Genomic DNA, 19747 nt, shown 5'->3' with positions numbered 1-19747 from the left:
GTCTCAGAAGTGGATTTAGCACAGCGCTGCGCATCGTAAGCACTCGATACTGCTGCGTATTCTTGTTGTTCTTAGAACGCTGAGTCATCATCTATTTGAGAAATGTTTTATTTTGCTTATTGAATTGAAAGGTTCTAGGTGACCCTGCTGCTTAGAGAAGCGCAGACTCCTGGATGGCCCAGGGATTAGTGCCGAGATTAGCTGGAGTTACTATTTTTACAGGTCATCTCACTGCAAATGACACTAAGCCTTTCGTCTGGTGAGATACCCAATTGAGAGCGAAGGAAGGGAGACTTTACAAAGCTGTGTGGGTGGGAAGAAGAGTCAGCTGAGTCTTTATTTGGGCAGATGTTGATGCCCTCTGGGGAAAAATAACTCATCTCCTGGTGTGGAGACAGGCTCAGGGTCAAGGGTTTTGAGCTCGAAGGGAATGCAGGAGTTGTGGTAGATTATTAAGATATTGGAACATTGTGTAAGACAAGGATGGTTATCAACTAACGTCAATGATGTATCTTCCTTTTTATCATAATATAGCAGTAACTTAAAGGAATTTCTTGAAAAATCATCCACTGTAACACAATATTAATTTTCATTTTTACTAGAGCCTCTGTCTTTATTCACATGTTCATATTTTTCATATACTTATAATCATAATGTATTTATAATTGTGTACTGTTTTCACTCATAATCTTTGAAAACAAGGACCAAAATTCACACCTCCAAAAGAGTTTATAGTTTCAGAGTCATCATTGAGGGAGGTTTTTGTGTTTTTGGAACTTCTTATCTAGAATTACTCTCAGAGCCTGTGGTGTTCTCTCCAAGAAATATCCTTCATGGTGGCAAATTTTTATTCTTTAGGGTAGATTTAGTATAGGAAAGAATTGGAGGTTACACAAAGCCAGAGATGTCACAGTTTTAATATTAGTTTTTAAAATCAGAGTTGAGGTATGACTGTAAGGCAGAGAAACTGTTTGATTTGATTTAGCAACTAGCTTTTTAGAAAATTTTTTAAATTTTTAATTTTTTTAAATACTTTTTTTAAAAGATTTTATTTTTCTTTTTTCTCCCCCAAACCCGCTAGTACATAGTTGTGTGTTTTCAGTTGTGGGTCCTTCTAGTTGTGGCATGTGGGACGCTGCCTCAGCATGGCCTGATGCGTGGTGCCATGTCGGCGCCCAGGATTTGAACTAGCGAAACCCTGGGCCGCCACAGCAGAGTGCACCATCTTAACCACTCGGCCACAGGGCCAGACCCCACAACTAGCTTTTAAAACAGCCCCGGAAGAGGAGTTACAGAAGTGATCTGAGTGAGGGCGGCCTCCTTGGGTAAAGTGCTCTTGGCATTAAATTTACACACAATACTTACTTATGCATAAAGGTCAGTGTATGCTCAATTAAAGGAAAAAGAAATCAGTCTTATCTGGTATAGTCATATCTCCTGCTAAGCATTATGATATAGTTTCTAATATGGAAATAGAATAAAGTGGAAAACATGAGCCTTTGTTGGTACAAAATCATGATGTGAGTGTGTGTGCAGCTCTGGTCCTGTGGAAGGTGTAGCGATGGAGAACCCAGTGCTGGGAGGTCAAGGTGATGGAGGGGCGGGCTGCCCTGTGAAGACATGCTCAAACGGTGAGGATGTTCCAATTTGTACAGAGGAAGACTGGGAGATCTGATGCAAATATGAACTCCTAAAGGTCTAGAACCTTGTGAATATGATTCTCAAATATGGAAATACCTGAAGCCAATGATGCCTCTTAAACTTTTGAAAATTTTAATATTTATAAATAGAAGTACAGGCAAACCCCAGGTTATTTATTTGGAGGAAGGGGAGAATGGTGTGTTGCAGTTAGCAACATTTTCAGTTTACCAAGCACGTACTTACCTCAAGTAAATACTCCCCTGACTCCAGGAAAGGTTCAGGTATGTGATGACTGGCTTTTCCACTATATATTTTCAGAAATGCTTTTGCATCTCCTCCTTTGCCCCATTCCCCCATACCTCATAATAGACATGTGTTGAGTGAAATGTAACACTTTACCAGCCTTATACCAGACTAGTCAGGACAAGCCTCAGCGTAACATGAGAGAGACTTCACAAAGGCAAAGTTATTCTTCCAGGATAAGCTTGGAAAAAAAAATTCTCTCTACTTTAAACAGGATTTTTTCTTTCTTTTTTTTTTAAATTGAGCTATAATTCATGTAACATAAAATTCACCATTTTGAATTGTACAGTGCAGAGTGGTTTGTAGTATATTTGCAAGATCTTGCAACCGTCGTCACTATCTCATTCCAGAAAATCCCCAAAAAGAAACCCTGTACCCATTAAAAGTCACTCCTTAGCTTCTCCCTCCTCACCACGTTCAGCATCTGATGACCACTAATCTATTTTCTATCTCTTTTGTTTTGCTTATTCTGGACATTTCATTTAAATCATATAATATGTAGCCTTTTTAGGTCTGGTTTCTTTCACTTAGCAAGATTTTTTTTCTTTTTTTTTTTTTGAGGAAGATTAGCCCTGAGCTAACATCTGCCGCCAATCCTCCTCTTTTTGCTGAGGAAGACTGGCCCTGAGCTAACATCCGTGCCCACCTTCCTCTACTTTATATGTGGGACGCCTACCACAGCATGGCTTGCCAAGCAGTGCCATGTCTGCATGTCTGTACCCAGGATCTGAACTGGCAAACCCTGGGCCGCTGAAGTGGAATGTGCGCACTTAACTGCTGCACCACTGGGCTGGCCCCACAAGATATTTTTAAGATTCATTGATGTTGTAGCGTGTGTCATGGCTTCATTTCTTTTTATGGCCAAATAATATTCCATTGTGTACACATAGATATACCACATTTTAGTTGATGAATATTTGGGCTGTTTCCACTTTGGGGTAATTATGACTAATGCTGCTTTGAAGGTTCACGTACAAGTTTTTGTGTGGACATATGTTTTCAATAATCTTGAGTGTCTAGCTAGAAGTGGAATTGCTGGGTCATATGGTAATTCTATGTTTAACTTTTTGAGGAAATGCCAAACTTTAAGCAGGATTTTGTATAAACACGGGATCATGTTTTCCATTTTGTTTCCAATCCTGGAAACTATGTTAGGATAACAATCTTAAAAAAACCTTAACAAAGGACATAAAATCCTTAAGAAAGGGCATAAAGTTTAGAATAAAGCTTATTGAAATGGTGAAAGCTACAGGTGGAGCAATTAGAAAGGGTTTACTTAAGTCATTATTTGTCTCAATCCCTCAGCCTCTCAAAAAAATGACCCTTGATTGGTAGCTTTGTTTATATTTTGAAACAATTTTGGATTCTCAAAAAGTTACAAAAATAATAGAGATTCCTGTGTACCCTTCTCAGCTTTTCCCAGTGATCACGTGTTACATAACCAGAGTATGTGATCAAAGCCAGGAAATTGACACTGATATACTATTAACTAAACTCCAGGTGATTGGTTGTTTTTAGTATGGGTTTCCTGCCAGCCCCTATTCATGCTGCCTTTCCCCCTCTTCCACCTTCTGCTTCAGAGGTGCCACTTCCCTGATTTAGGTATTGCTTCAGGTTCTCAGACGGACAACTCACATACCTAAAAAGACTTGATGAAGGGTGGATAAGGGGTTTGCTGTAGACTGTGTTCCCCAGCATTCGCATGTTGAAATCCCAACCCGCTATGTGATGGTATTAGGAGGTGGGGCCTTTAAGAGGTGATTAAGTCATAAGCGTGGAGCCCTCATGAATGAAGTTAGTGCTATAAGAATAATAATGATTTAAAAAAGACCCTGAAGGCCTCCTTTGACCCTTCTGTCACGTGAGGACACACCAGGAAGTGGGCAGTCTGCCACCCGGTAGAGGGCCCTCCCCAGAACCTGACCCTGCTGGCATCCTGTTTGTGGTCTTTCCAGCCTTCATAACTGTGAGAAATAAATTTGTGTTGTTTGTAAGCCATTCAGTCTATGGTACTTGTTCTAGCAGCCCAAACTGATCAGGTTATTTTCCAGTTAACTAGGAATGCCAACCCCCGATGCTGGGGCAGACGCTGCAGAGGCCAGCAACATCCTCCCATGGTTCATCGCTTGGTTCCACCTGTCAGGAGTCAGAGTGCTGAGGTGGGGAGTGGGGTGCTGTCCGCGCGGCAGCCTTGTTCCAGATCAGGGATGCAGACTAATCCTGGAGCACTGCCATGAACAGGAGAGCTAGGCCATAGTCTTGTCAGGTGTGCGCTCAGGCCCTAATTCCCTGTCCAGCTGTTGTCTGTTTATCATGTAGCTGATTTTGATGTTTCCTTCCTTTCTCTCAATTTCTAGCACAGAAGGGTAATTCTGAGGTAGCAAAACTTACTCACATTTATTTGGGGCTGGCAAGAGTCTGTTGAGTACTACTCTGTCTTTACATTTGAACAAAAATCAGTCTTAAAAAACCAGAGTTCTTGCTGGAATTCTCTGCCTTCACTCTCCAGAAATGTTTGTCATCTGGTGTAGAAGGGTAACTTTTCACTTTTGATGGAAGGCAAGGCAGAGAGAAGAAAGCTTTAAGAATGCGTTTCAGAGGGAAAGCTAGTTGATACTTGACGGTGGGAGAACCTGTACTTATGAACCGAGCAGTGACAGGAATTCTGTGCAAAATACCGTTGGAGCCAGGCGCTTTAGAAACAGGAAAAACCAGAAGGACGTGACAGGGGCTGCTTGGCGAGGAGCGTCATGCTCACAGGTGCGGGCGGTCAGCTTTTCTTCTGAGTTTGCTTTATCCTATTTCTCTGATCCTTCTGCTGGTCCTGAGGCGGGGATTATGTGGAATGGCCCCAGAGAGAAGGGATGCAGCCACACAGGGAGATGAGCCTGTAGGGGGTCTTATATGGAGAGGAAGGAGCGGGCATGTGGGCTGGACTGGTGTCGGCAGAGACAGGCGCAGACCGAGCACCCACAGGGAAGGTGGGAAGAGCTCTACACTCTGCTGGACACGTGGGAGGTGGCGACTGGTATAAAGTCTCAGGCAGTGCAGGACTGTGTGGCTGAATGTACAGTTGGAGTGTGTCTAAGTGCCCAGAGATGGAGAACACGCCCCACACCTTCGCTCGGCAGAGAGTGCAGTTTGCTCGCGGCAACGGCCTCACCTTCAGCCAGCCAACCTTGGAGGCCTCCCTGTCGAGGAGTCGGTGCCCTGGAACTTCACTCCCACACTTAGCACCCACGCTGAGAATTGGTCCAGGAATGTCGGTCCCCCCAAAATCTGCTGACAGAACATTCCATTATTGCCAAGGCCACTGACGAGTGTGTAGCATTTAAAATCAGACATAGTTGAGGTAGCAGTAAACCCTCACTCTGAACATTAATGATATTTTCCTTTTGCTTACGCCCCTCCCTTCCTGGAAAACTGGGAGAGAAATATTTCTTTTTAACATTTGCAGCCTTCCTATGGGAAGGTGCACACACGTGTATGTGTGTGTGTGTGTGAATTTCTCTTAGAATTTAATGCCTAGGGATTTCTCGCTTTGGAATAGATACCCTCTCAGCATGCAAACAGACCTGTGTAGCACATCTTGTTTCCCTCTTGGCCTTCGTGTCTGGAAAATTTGGACTTAAATTTAATGGCCAAGGCTGCAGCCATTCACACTCAAGTTTTTGGCAGAATTTTCTGTCTCGCTCTTTACCCCCACAGGGAATGGCTTTTGACTATCGCGGCAACTGAGGCTGAAGTTTCCCATGTGTAGAAGCATTTGTATGGTGTTTATGCACGTTGTCTCCTTTATCCCCGCAATAATTAACATCCTCCCCATTTTACGGACCCAGAAACAGAGCAGCAGGTTGAAAGATGCCTGAGGTCTCGAGTCCTTGGTGACAAGGTCTGGATTCCAACCCAGCTCCAGCTCTCCATGGCTGGTGTCCACTTCCCTCCCAGGGGTACCTCTTAGCCTCCTCAAATCCAAGCTAGTTCCCCGTTTCCTCATGTTAAAGTCATCCCTATTAATTACTTATAATCCACAAAAAGATGGAAGTGGATTCCACAGAAGTGAAACTGTGGCTGGGAACTTGTGGGGAAGGGCATGGGTGACAGAAAATGCAGAAGACCCTGCAAAGAGGTCATAGAGTGGGACAGAGGGGACATGATTGCAGGCTCTGTCCATTTGGGGTCTATGGTCTGCCCATGTAGAGGCCGAGGAGGGTCTCCCCTCCCCCAAGGTCTCCCTCCTCCTGCCCCTCCCCCACTGTGAAGTGCCATCCAAGCCTGGGCGGGGCCCCGTGCAGGGACCTGCGCTGTCTGCCTGATGGGAACCAGAGACAGACATTTCAGCACTTCGGAATTCATTCTGGAAGAAATCTTGAACATTCCTCCGTTTGAGTCAGACTCTGATGGTTTTTAAAAATAGGCTCATACCAACAGGCAACCCAAACTACATCTATCTTGAGGCGGCTAGAACAGTACATGCAAAGACAAGTCAGGGGAAGCAGGCTCGGCCCTGTCACTCGGGCCACAAATAGTAATTATAATAATCATAGTTCATTTGTGCAGGCCTTTGCTGCTTGCAAAACACTTCTTTCCCACATGAGTGCTTTATAGCCTTAATGCTGTGTTGTTGTTATTATTTCCATTTTATACTTAAGGAAATTGAGGCTTAGGTTGCACCCCTTGTTGGGGCACAGAGCTGGAACTTGGACTAAAATCTTTTGGTCCTTTGATTCCTCATGGTCTAGTTAATGAACTATGTTGTGTCTGGCGTTGGGGGAGGAGAGAGAGCACGGAGGATTGGGTCCGCTATGCTGCAAGTTCAAGAAGGCTTCAGCCTGCAGCTTGTCAGCTTAGGTGAAAGATTGGTTTCTCTGAGACGTGACTGCTGGCAGATCAGGCATGGACCCCTTGGGCAGGAGTGGGGCCACCTTTGCGATTGCCCCTCTGAACACACAGGACGTCCAGATTGCAAACGTATGCTGACAATTCTACCCAAAGAGTTCAAGGACATCTCTTGGTGCCTCTGAGAGGCTAATAGGCCCAAGGGCAGATAGAATTACCTGGTATGATTTGCTTCTTGACGTTGGTTCTAAACGATGTGTTTTTAGAGATTATGAAATGACTTAGGATCATTATCCTGGCTTGAGTCCTCTGGTTATTGCGCTGACTGGGGCCTTTCTGTAAACCCTGTGGGCTGAGATTGCAGGGGCCACGCCCCCCAGACACAAGCTGTTCTTTGTTCCTTTCCTTTGTGAATTAATTCCTCTTTTCTCTGTCTGTTGACTATCTTTGTGGAACCAAAAATTATTTTCTCTTTCTTGTAGCTGATAGACAAATCTAGTAGTTTTTTTTTCTTTTGTTCCCTTGTTGATGGGGCTAAACTTTAGAATCTGTCTTCCTGTTATTTATACATATAATTTCTGATGATAATGTTTGTGATGTCCCAAAACATCAAATATGCCCAAGAACTAAATATTACTGTTTGATAGATGGCTAAGGAAATAGAAATAGGTGACATCACACAAGCTAAATATTTTTGCCCTTTGGGCGTATTTTAAGTAGCTGTCTTTGTGTTCCCATCCTCCACTGCCTTGTAATCTCTCTTCCCTACCGCAGTTCATACTCACTCATGTCTGTGGCCTTCTTTTCTTAATTTCTTCCTTGCTTCTTATTTTGCACACCCCTTTAGAGTCTCCTGGCCGCATTCCCATCTTGGTTGGTCCTTCCTCTAAAGTTGGTGTGTGGTTGGTGGGCTACTCTCACCTAATTTGTGTCCATGGGATTGTCCAGCTCACTGTCCACCAATTACCCAAGGCTCCTTTTGCCGAGAAAACAGAACACACCAAGGAGACTGGTTGTTAAAGAGTTTCCTTAAAAATGCTGAGCCAATGTTTAGAAGGAGAACCTAGAACTTCATCCTCAGCATCTATATTCCCTTCATTCATCCTAATTCCAAGAAAAATATTTCTTCTAAGAGACCCACGATCACTAAAGGCAAATAAGAGGTGGACCAGCTTTGAAAGCAAAATGCATCCCTTTAGCGCCTAGCAAGTCAGACGACCTCTAATACGCACGGCCTCTCTGTTGGCACAGGGGACAAGACTGCCTTCCGGCTGCAGGTTCGACAGGTGGAGGATTATCCCGTGGACTTGTACTATCTGATGGACCTCTCCCTGTCCATGAAGGATGACTTGGACAGCATCCGGAACCTGGGCACCAAGCTCGCTGAGGAGATGCGGAAGCTCACCAGCAACTTCCGTTTGGGGTTCGGATCTTTTGTAGACAAGAACGTCTCTCCTTTCTCCTACACAGCGCCGAGGTACCAGACCAATCCGTGCATTGGGTAAGTGGCCAGCTGTCCTTCTGCTGGGTATTGAAGGGTGGGGGAATGGGGGAGCAGGAAAACAGCCCAAAGAAAGGACGAGGAGGGCATATTCAGGAGAGAAAACCAAGTTTAGGTGTTTAATCTGACTAAGACTGACCCAGTTCTGTCCTCTCTCAACATGTGAAGGAATGAACTGACACGATGTTGCATAAAGATGTAATGATCACAGCTCCTTGGTTTTCTTGCCTGCCTGACACAGCACTGTTTTCTACATTAGTCGATTTTAGAGAATTTTCCTAGGAAGTGATGGGCTCAGGTGATCAGGGAGGGAGCAGGCAGAACAACTTAAACTTTCCCCTTGTTTGGAGTGACTGAGGTGCTTGCATCAGTGAATTCAAAGTCTGTACCTGTTTTTTATGTCAATATCTATACCTTACCTTTGACAAAATGAAATGAAAACCATGTATTTTAAAAGCATTATTTTTTTCCCCACACAAGTCAAGTATTTGAATGAGATAATATTTGACAGATTATTAGAGAACAGGCGTTTCTAACTGCTGCAACAAATGCAAAATTATGTAATGGCTCAAACCTTGACGGAAGTTTATTTCCTGCTCATCTAAGTGCACATGGGTCTCCTGATCCGCTTTCCTCCCAGCAGTGACTCAGGGTCCCAGGCTCCATCCATCCTGTGCTCCACCATCTTCCACATCTGGCTTCTAAGATCATCGTGCCTGGAAGATCGCTCGTAGGAGGGTCTTACAGGTCAGGACTGAGTGGCCTTCATCACTTCTGCTCCTACATTCTATTCTCCAGAACTGGATTCTGGCAAGGAGGCTGGAAACTGCTTTAGCTATGGCCAGGAAGGAGGAAATGAGACTGGTGAATAAGTCTCTGCCATGGTGTTTTTGTGTGTGGGGTGGAGGGTCACGTCCTCCAACTCCCCTAACACAACCTCTACAAGGTTGGCTTGTTTCTTTCAAGTATTTCTTTAAATGTCAAGATTATGCAGTGTGACCACAATGAGTGGTAACTTCCAACTTTTTCTTGCCTCATCTCCACATTGAACTTTTAGCTAGGCTTCAGGATGTAAGGCCCCAGAATAGTCACTAGATAAGAACAGCTAAGACCTAAGTTCTTACTGTCAGATACCGTACTAAATACTTTACTTGGATTGTCTCATTTAAATCTCATAGTAATCTCTTGAGGTCTCTAAGGTAGATGTGAGCCATATTTTAAAGATAAGGAAACTGAGGCTAAGAGGGTATAAATGACTTCTCCAAGATTATACGGATAATAAGGGGTGGCCTTGGGATATGAATCCAGGCAAACTACTTCCAGAGCCTGCATGTCCATTAATATAATGCTTATTTTTCCCCATCCAAGTCACACTTCAACACAGATACCTTACCTGAGTCTGAGTAATAATACTCATTCCACAGCTAGGCGCTTGCCTCAGGGTAATGCTAGGCTCTGCTGTAGTAACAGCAATCCCCAGGTCTTCATGGCTCAACACAGCGAAAGTTTTTTCCTTGCCTGCACAAAGTCTGTTGAGGGTTGAGCCGCTTTCTCTAGCAGCTGTCCTTCAAGTGGTGCCTCAGGCGTGCAGGCTCTGTCCATCTTGTGATGTCATTGTAGATTCTTGGTCTCCTTGGCTGCCCCTGAGGGGAAGGGGACTGTTCTTTTTTTTTTTTTTTTTTTAGGAAGATTAGCGCTGAGCTGACTGCTGCCAATCCTCCTCTTTTTGCTGAGGAAGCCTGGCCCTGAGCTAACATCCATGCCCATCTTCCTCCACTTTATATGTGGGACGCCTACCACAGCATGGCTTTTTGCCAAGCGGTGCCATGTCCACACCCGGGATCCGAACCAGCGAACCCCGGCCCACCAAAAAGGAACGTGCGCACTTAACCGCTGTTCCACAGGGCCAGCCCCATGGGGGGCTGTTCTTAAGCCTCTGAACCTGTCTGACTCCTCAGCTCATCCGCTCAACAGCTCAATGGCCTCAACAGCCCCCAGCTCTGGGTTGGGCTGGGTGGTTGGGGTGAGGTGGTATTTATGCTGGTGGTGTATGTTCTTCTGAACTTTTCTTGATCTTTCTGTACATTTTTCTGGAAACTAACTTAGATCTTCCCCAGGGGTTGGGAAGCAACACAATGGTGGAAAAAACAATAAGATAAGAAAAAGTGTTTTATTTTCTTTTTTTAAAGATTGGCACCTAAGCTAACAACTGTTACCAATCTTTTTTTTTTGTTTTCTGCATTTTCTCCCCCAATTCCCCCAGTACATAGTTTTTTTAAGATTTTATTTTTTTCCTTTTTCTCCCCAGAGCCCTCTGGTACATAGTTGTATATTCTTAGTTATGGGTCCTTCTAGCTGTGGCATGTGGGACGCCGCCTCAGCACGGCTTGATGAGCAGTGCCATGTCCACGCCCGGGATTCAAACTGACACAACACTGGGCCGACTGCAGCGGAGCGCGCGAACTTAACAACTCGGCCACGGGCTGGCCCCATAGTTGTATATTTTTCAGTTGTGGGTCTTTTTAGTTGTGGCATGTGGGACACTGCCTCAGTGTGGCCTGACGAGCGGTGCCATGTCCGCACCCAGGATCCGAACCAGCGAAACCCTGGGCCGTTGATGCGGAGTGCGCTAACTTAACTGCTTGGCCACGGGGCTGGCCCAAGAAAAAGTTTAAATACAAATGGGATTCTGAGTTCCTAAACCAGGAAGAGGCACTAGGTGTCATGATTTGCTGGGTTTTGCTTTCTCCTGGCCACAGGTGGCCGCTGGCATTATTGTTACTTTGATGCTGTCTCCAAGGCCCTTTTCAGCTGAGTCTCAGTGCCAAATGTCCTATCGTTGGAGTTCTGCTACTTACCAGGAGCAACAGCATCTTAACCCAAATTTTTTTCAATTCATCTAGAATAGTGGTTCTGTCCTTATCTTTTCACCTCTGCCCTCTGCTTTGGCCCTGTCTCCAGACAGACAGGGTGTGTCTCCACTTTCATTTTCCCCTGGACCATCCACTGATTGGGAGACTAGATTGGAAGCTGGCAGAGGATGAAAAGCTGGCTCTGGGCACTCGCATTTGAATATTCAGGGTTGTCACACACTCGTTATTCACAGCTCCTTCTCCAGGCCCGAGAAGGCAGAATCAGTTGCAGATAGCAAAAGTCTTGACAGTGAGCACAAGGCACACTGAAAGCTCCTTGTAAGACAGGAGATCCAGTGAAGAATGGGAGTTTTGAAGGAAACATCAGGTTATGAAAGTCTCTGTTCTCTCAGCTGGCAACCATCTGGGGGTCACTGTATGGCTCAGTGAGCAGGCTGAGATTTATCTTGCCAGGTCCAGGCAGTGGAGTGTGTGTGGTGTCCTTGATGTCGTCGAAAATTCGCTATTGCTCTTGAGGGAGAACAGCACAAGCTAGGGGTGTAATCTGGCTGTTCCTGTGCCTGATTCAGCCTGTACCTGTGCTTTGTTTACCTTTCTGAGGTTTTTTTCTTTTTTTTTTTGGTGAGGAAGATTGGCCCTGAGCTAACATCTGTGGCCAATCTTCCTCTTTTTGCTTGAGGTGGATTGTCGCTGAGCTAACATCTTGTGCCAATCCTCCTCTATTTTGTATGTGGGATGCTGCCCCAGCATGGCTTGATGAGCAGTGTGTAGGTCCATGTCTGGGATCCGAACCTGTGAACCCTGGACCGCTGAAGCAGAGCATGCGAATTTAACCACTATGCCACCAGGCCGGCCCCATCTTTCTGAGTTTAAATGGTACTATGAATTAGTTGCCAACATTTAAAAAATACTTCTATTTAACTAGGAATAACCAGGATTTCTAGGTTTTCTCGAAAAGTTGGGAGATCTGGTAAAGCTGAGCTTGTACCCCATGTTGCTTGCCTGCCATAGTCCCTACCACTCCCTCTTCTCTCACAACTGGCCAGCTTCACTGGTTTGCCTTCCATGCCCAGCTCAGTAGACATTGTCTGTGATCCTTGTCTATTCCTTTCCCTTAGCTGACGTGGGGAGGACAATCACAGGGTTCTTCTGCAGCTCCAGGGGCGCTTTCATTTAGGTTTGTCTCCCCTGTGGTGGTGGGAGCAGCCGCAGCCCCCAGGAAGCTCTGGGGAGCGGGAGGAGTCAGGAGGAGTGACTGCACCACCTGGCAGGACATCTCAGAGAACAGAGAGCTAGATTTCCATGGGGCTTTCCTGAGGTTTCTTCCTCTTCCTTCTGCTCCAGATGTTTCTGACAAAGGATCAAAATCCTAGACTTACCCTTTCCTATCTTAGAAGGCCCCAGAAATGCCAGAACTGAAGTAATTAGTACCAGGGCTGCCAAAAGAAGAAAAAAGGCAGAGTGATTTAATCATCAAATTAAGGAACTGTTTAATTGCTGTTCTGAGTACTAGGAACCGTGTCACTGAGAAGAGTCACAGGATACTCACTGATGCCGGATTTGAAGGATGAATCTAGCATGTTATTTCTGGTTCTGAATACTTTTTCTTTTGTTGGAGGTATGGGCTGTTGTTGAAATACAAGTCATGTGTCATTTATATGTGAAATCTAAAAAAACCGAACTCATAGGAACTGAGAGTAGAGTGGTGATTGCCAGGGGTTGGAAGGTGGGTGGGGGAGATGGGATGTTGGTCAAAGGCACAAACTTCCAGTTACACATGAGTACGTTCTGGGGAGCTAGTGTACAGCAGGGTGACGATAGTTAACAATACTATGCTTGAACTTCTTACTTGTATACTTGAAAGTGTTAATAGATCTTAACTGTTTTCACCTCGCACAAAAATGGAAATACATTTGTAAAAATCTTTGCAAGTGAGATGACACATTTTGTCCTTATATTTTCCTTACCTTGTGTGTATTTATTCCAAGAGGTCGCTGTACTCCTTCACCACCTTGAGGGTTTGATTTCATTGTCTTGTGGCTGATGAGAAGTCTGCTGTTCATCTAATGTTTTTCTTCTCCCTGGTGGCTTTTAACACTTTCCTATGCTTTTCATGTTCTATCATGGTTTGTACTTCGGTGTGTCCAGGTTGCATTTTCTCTTATTTACATTGCTCAGAACTTGGTTTGCTTCTTTAACCTGAGAAGACATCTTTATTCTTGAAGATTCTCAGATGTTACTCTCAGACATCTTTGCGTCCTCCCTTCTACTCTCTCCATTTTCTTCCTAACGCTACTGGGTGTGTGTTGGAGCTCTTCATTCTAAACTTCATGTGTCTTAATTTTCCTCCCATAATTTCTACCTCTTTCTTTCTTTCTTTCCCTTAGCCGCTTAATAAGAAATTTCTTCCAATTTACCATTTTGTTCTTCAGTTGTTTAATTCATACTTTGAAGTTTCACTTGAGAATTTCAGTGACTATATTTTTTATTTGGTTCTTTTCGGACTTCTGTTTATTTGTACTATTTTTTCCGAGCTTTCTGACTTTTCTTCCCCCCAATAATATTCTGTTCTGGTCTTTGGTATCTATTCCTTCTTCTCTTTGAATGTTTTAAATATCCTTGTTTTAAAGTACTTCAAATCATTCCATTATCTCTGTTTCTTGAGCTGCAGATCTTTCATGGGAGTTTGTTTCTCATGGGTCTATAAGTTTTTCCTTAGCTTCTCTTCATCCGAGTTTGCTTTCCATCAGAGAAGCATAGGCCCCCCGTGTGCTGTGATGTCTCTGAAGGGCGGTCCATGCTTGCTGCTGCCAGGATCCTCCAGGTTCCACTGGGGCTAGTTTTCCTGTTCATTTCTCAGCTGGGGGGTCCCTTCACCATAGAAGTAGTGAATTCTCACTTGATCAGGTCTGGAGTTACACTTTTTATGGGTGATTCATCTTGCCCTTGGCCCAGAGTGGATCTTCCTTGCTTCTCTCCCAGGCCAGTGGCTGGAATTTTTCTGTTTTTGATTTTAGTGACAGGCCAGCTCTTTGTAGCACTCAGCTTTACGCAGAAAGCCCTGTTCCAGGGCTTGGCCATGCACAGGCCTGAGGCTCACCATCCGACCCTGTTACAATCCTGCCCCAAGCCGTCGGGACCCCTGCCAGGTCCTGACACATGGGGTGCGGGGGCAGCTGTTTGGCATGAGCTGAGCACTTCCCACCTGGTCCCTTAGGTCCACTCATTTGTTGACTGGTTTCTTCTTCATTTCTGGCACCTTGGATTCCCTGCTAAGCTTCTAGTCTTGGCTACATATTAAAATTTTTTTGATTACATTTTATCCAGCAGTTCTATGTTTAGAGTAAGATGGGAGCTCTTTCCACGTCAGCTCAATGATCCACAATATTGTCCTGAAGTATCAGATTATTTTCTGGATTTGCCTGGATCTAGTGTCTTCAAATTGAATTGACTTTTTATACGCACGTGCTCCCCCAGGCTCTTTAAGCTAGCATTTATATTTTATTTATCTTCCTGTTCATAGTCCTTAATTTCGTAACTCCCTGTGCATGGCCCTAAACTGGCACCCTGTGGCATAGACTCAGGGTGGGGGTGAGAGGGTTTACCGGCATGAGACCCCCAAACACTCAGATCTTCAGGTCACTCAGACAGCTCCTCCAGGGGTTAAATTAAATAACTAGTCACAGGTGACATCATATTCCAGCGACTGTGGAGATTTTCAACAGGGTCTGTGTGACAAAGCTGTTTTCCTCTCGCTAAAAGATGACTGATTTGGTTATAGTAAATTCTCTGCAATGAAGGCTTCCCTCTAGCAAACACATTTTCTGGTTCCTGATTACTTAGTAATAATTCTCCACAGTAAGAATGTATCTACTTATTGCTGTTGGCAGGAACGAAAGGGAAGAGGTTAAAAAAAACGCCAAGCTAATGTAGTTGAGCTTTTCACAGCTTTTCTGGTTTTCTCCTTGAACAACAAATACTATTCTGTTCTTCTCCTCCCTTTCCTCAACCAACCTGATCAACTGTGACGATAAACACACACCTGAAGTCCTAAATCATGGAGCCGAACGGCACACAGAAGGGCAGAGCTGCTTGGAGGAAGAGAGAGAAGGAAGTGAGAGTTTGTGAACACTCACTTCCTCCTGGGTCTGTTCATTTGTCAGACAACTACAGATGGGACCTCAGCTCAGTTCCTTCTTCCAGCTGGGAATTCAATTTCCGTGACCCTTCACTCTATGGCACAATGAGACGCAAATGAAAAGTTGGGGTGGCCCGAGGGTTGTGGAAGAGTCTGAGCTGTCCAAGCACAAGGGGTAGGGGAAAGTTTTGGAGGAAGGAGGAGGGAGCAAAAGAAAGGAAAGGCAAGTGGAGAAGCCCTCTAGGTGCTGCCCACTGTCCCCAGAGAGCCGTGGCCGTGATGGCAGGCAGTGGGGTTGACTCTGTCCAGAGCCGGCTTGTTGCGAGTGACTGGTGGATGGAGCAGGCACTGTATCCCCGAAGGAGAGTAGAATGGCCTCTTGGAAAGCCAGAGATTGCCTCTAGTGCAGAGGAGGGGAGCCTGTGCAGACCTGCCCTGGAGGGCACTTCTTGGCAGCAATTAGGCAAGATCCTCCTAGCAGTTACTAAGCCTGTTTCCCTTCCCATGCACGTGGCTTGAAGTGGATTATAAAGCCTCCCCCCACCCAGGCCTTTCTGTTAGTATTCACTTTTCATCGTTTGTTCTGAAAGAGAGGCTTCCTTAACATGACCACAGACCTCACAGTCTGGTCCAGCCTGCTTTCCCAGCCTCCTCCTAGCCCGGCCTCACCCTTACTCCCTGCACTGCAGCCTCGCTGGCCTTCCTCTTCCCTGGGCTCTCCGTGCTCCCTCTGGCCACAGGGCTTTTGCATGTACTCTTCTCTCTGGTGAGGATGCTTTTCCCTTTCTGCTTTTACCTAATGAACCCATTTGTGAAACAATGTGAGGCCTCTCTTCCTATTTTATTAGCTATACATCAAGGTGAAACTCCTAGAACTGTAACAGATCTAATTCCTCGAGGAATGGACCACTCAGGATCTCTGCTGCGGACTGAAGATGAGATTGCCCTCTATTTCAGGAGAGAGGCCTGACATTAACCTGCTATTGAGTTGCAGTCCTTCTCTCTTTCCAAATTTCCAGATTTAATTTTCCATTTGAAGATGGTTGGTTTCTAAATGAGTTCTTTTGCATCTAGGAGAGCTGATGGTGTATCATTGCAGTATTTATAAATGAATGAAGAAGCAGAAAGAACGTTTTCATCCCTGTTCCATTTAGCCTTTGCTCGTGTGCCAGCACATCCTGGTGGTCTCTGAGGGGGCCGACATGAAGGGGTTATATGATCCTTTGTCACGTGGCAGCAGCAGAGTTGATGTGAGAAGCTGGTTTCCTGGAGTAACTCTGCTCACATTCCCCCGCTTGACACTGCCCACTTTCCTCAGCCCAAAAGGGTCTTGCTCGCTGCGCTGCGTGGGCCACCTTGCCCATATCACTGGTGCCTTGCATCTTTCAAGGCCCGAGTCAGGGCTCCCCCGTGACATCTTCCTCTGACTGTGGTAGCTCAGCATCATCGCTACTTCCTTCCAACCATTTGTCCGTTCCATTCACTTACAACCTGGTATAGGCTGTCTTGTCTGCAGCTGAGGGCTTGATGTTTGGAGAGTAGGGACTGTGTTCTTTCTCTTTGATCTCCCCACTGTGCCTGTCCCATGAGTTCACAGTAGGTGCTGGGTAAATATTCATTGGTGCACAGAGTACTTGATTGTTTAAGATTTAGAGAGAGTGATGGAAGAGTGACTCTTCTCTTCTTTCTCTCTAGTTACAAGTTATTCCCAAACTGCGTCCCCTCCTTTGGGTTCCGCCATCTACTGCCTCTCACAGACAGAGTCGACAGCTTCAACGAGGAAGTTCGGAAACAGAGGGTGTCCCGGAACCGTGATGCCCCTGAGGGTGGCTTTGACGCGGTACTCCAGGCGGCTGTCTGCAAGGTAACTTTCCTTCCTGGTCCTGCCCCTGCTTGGGAGGTCAGGGAAGAGAGCATCAGTGTGGGCGTTGGCACTGCCTGCAGATGGCAGATTTCGAGCCACCCCAGCATGTGGCTCCTGTCCACTCTTACATCAGAGGGTGAGCTCAGCGGCCCCTTGGGGAGTCTACAGCCATCAGATCAGCTGGAGCTCGGGGACGGATCTCGGCTGGTGTGTCTCTCTGCGTCAGGGTGTGGCTGTGTGCAATGGGATACCGTCTTCGCCAGAAGACAGCTGTTCTGTGTTTATACATTTGGCTCTTTCACTTCTTTTCAGGGGAAGAAAGTAAAGGTCAAGCCACATGCGTAGAAACTTGTAGAGCTTTCTGGCCCGGTTTTGGTAAACCTTAAAGATTGCTCTGGTGTGGAAACCAGCTGAAACAGAGAATTGCACGTCATCTCTGGTTGCATTTTTATTTGTTTGTTTTTCTTCAGCTTTTCTGTAATATATGAACCCAGAGGGAGGCCATAGACCTGGGTCAGAAGTGAACTCATGCTTTGCAAGGTTCTAATCTTGGCAACATATATAAGTGGAATGTTGGTAATAACTTATTCTTAAAATAATTTTCTACTGTCAAAACAACCCAATAACAACAACAAAAGATAAAAATAAAAATCACTCTTGAATTTGCTATCCTAACACATAATTTTAAAATTTTTCCATCGTGGTCATCCTAGATCATGTATAATTGGTAATGCTTTCTTGAAAATGTCTGCAGGCTCAGCAATAGGGTGGTGTTAGGACTCTCCTGTGGGGGTGGGCTGGGGACGGAGGTTAGAACCAGTTGGACGGCTGCGTGTCCACAGTTGCTATTCATTTACTAAGTGATAAGCACTTAATTGTCCCCTTACATAGTTTCTGACCTCAGAGAGCCTGTGTTCAGTGTGTCACAGACTCATTTTTCCTCCTCTCAATCCTTGACAGGATGATAAGAGAGCCACAGTTGTCCTTTCTGAAATAAAAAACCGAAATGGTAGACAGAGAAGGATAAGGGGCGGGAAAAATGGGGAGAAGATTGCAGCACAGTCTCCTGCACTCCTCTTCTTGGTCCCACTGTGATTCTGCGGGTCATTCGCTGTGTCCTTGGGGCCACCCCTGGAGAGGAAGGTGCCCTCTATCCAGGATGGCTGCAGAGCGGCCCCTTGCCTTCTGCTGGCAGAGCCAAAAGGTGTGATTCAGGGGCCACTGATACTTTGTAGCAGTCCAGAAAGCCAGAGGGAGCACAGCTAGGATGTGTCCCCGCTCTGAATCTTTCAGATGTGTTACGAAATAGACAGTTTATGGAGTTGCTTCAGAAAGAGAAATTATATTTGGGTCTGGCATTCAGACATTCATTGTATGCGGCGTTGTCTTCACAGACATTCTGCCAAAGCGAGTTCTTGGCAGGGACAAATAGTGCAGGGAACGCATAGGCTCCCTTTCATGGTCCCATCTCTAGAACTTCATGGATTTTTTTGCAGAGGAGGGGAATTATCTTTAACACTGAGGGGAAACAACCCAGTAACAAGCCTAGGCAATGCCCAGTTTTGTTAATTCTGTTTAATTAGATAACTGAAACAACGTGATTGAATGCCTGAGCCCCAGTGGCCTTGGAGCAGCTGTTCGATTCACTGTTGCAGCTGCACAACCTTCCTCTGCGCCCAGACCTGGGAGAATCTTCCCTTTGAAAACTCAGTATTTCAAGCCTCGAGCATTTCAGAGAAGATGCTGGCAGGTTTCTTAAACTCGTTGCCTGAGCCTGGTGTGTGAATTATTGTTGGCTGAGAGCACTTAATGAGCGTGTTTTTTAGTTTTGTGTCTGTTGACATTTTCTCTTATTCCCCACTGTGGCTGTGCCGTAGGGAGTACCTGGGAAGTTAATAATTGCATGGAATTACGTAGTCTATGAACCACCAGCTTCTCTCTTCACCATTTCTTTTCCTTTGTGCTGTCAGTTTGGGTACACATCAAGTTCTTTCTTTCTTGAAATCACCTGTTTATAACAAATGTCATCCTTCCTGGTTCACCCCAGCCTTACTTACAGTGGCCAAATATTGGAAATAAATTATGGCCTACCTTTGGATGAAAGGCTATGCAACAACCATACCCTTAAAGAATATTTAAGTGCTTAAATAATATTTAAGACAAATTAAGAGAGGAACGGAAAGCAAATGATAAGACAGTATAGATAGACATCTGATACTATTTTGCAAACGAAAGAAAAATATGGAAGTGATTGGAAATACACAGACCAATTTTTTTAACCTAAATTTCCACAATGAATATGCATGACTTTTTATTTATAATGGAACATTTCAAACATACGAAAGTAGAGAGAATAGTGAAGTTAAACCCCATGTCTATCCTTGTTACCAACTCAGTCAATCTTGTTTCATTTGTATTCCTAACCATTTTACCTCCCGTTATTTGAAGCAAATCCCAGATATCATTTGATTCAATGATAGATTTGTAATGATAATTAGATTTCAGTGATAATTAGATTTTTAATGTCGCAATGATAAGTAGATTTTTAATTTCAATAATTAGGTTTTTCAAGGTTTTTTTTAGAGTCC

General features: G+C 45.0%; 1 protein-coding gene across 2 annotated transcripts in view; it reads left to right on the top strand.

Annotated features, from left to right (window-relative positions):
- ITGB5 (integrin subunit beta 5) overlaps positions 1–19747 on the top strand; it is a 107951-nt gene that overhangs the window by 20656 nt on the left and 67548 nt on the right. For both annotated transcript variants that reach the window (XM_046658758.1, XM_046658757.1), the window contains exons 4-5: positions 8035–8284; positions 16991–17159. In XM_046658758.1, the coding sequence (XP_046514714.1) occupies positions 8035–8284; positions 16991–17159 (419 nt within the window). The remainder of the gene's footprint in view (positions 1–8034; positions 8285–16990; positions 17160–19747) is intronic.

This window comes from Equus quagga, chromosome 4, assembly GCF_021613505.1.
Source record: "Equus quagga isolate Etosha38 chromosome 4, UCLA_HA_Equagga_1.0, whole genome shotgun sequence".
Classification (NCBI taxonomy): Eukaryota; Metazoa; Chordata; class Mammalia; order Perissodactyla; family Equidae; genus Equus; species Equus quagga.
Note: the sequence above shows the minus strand (reverse complement) of the source record. Positions and strands in the feature narration are given on the sequence as shown.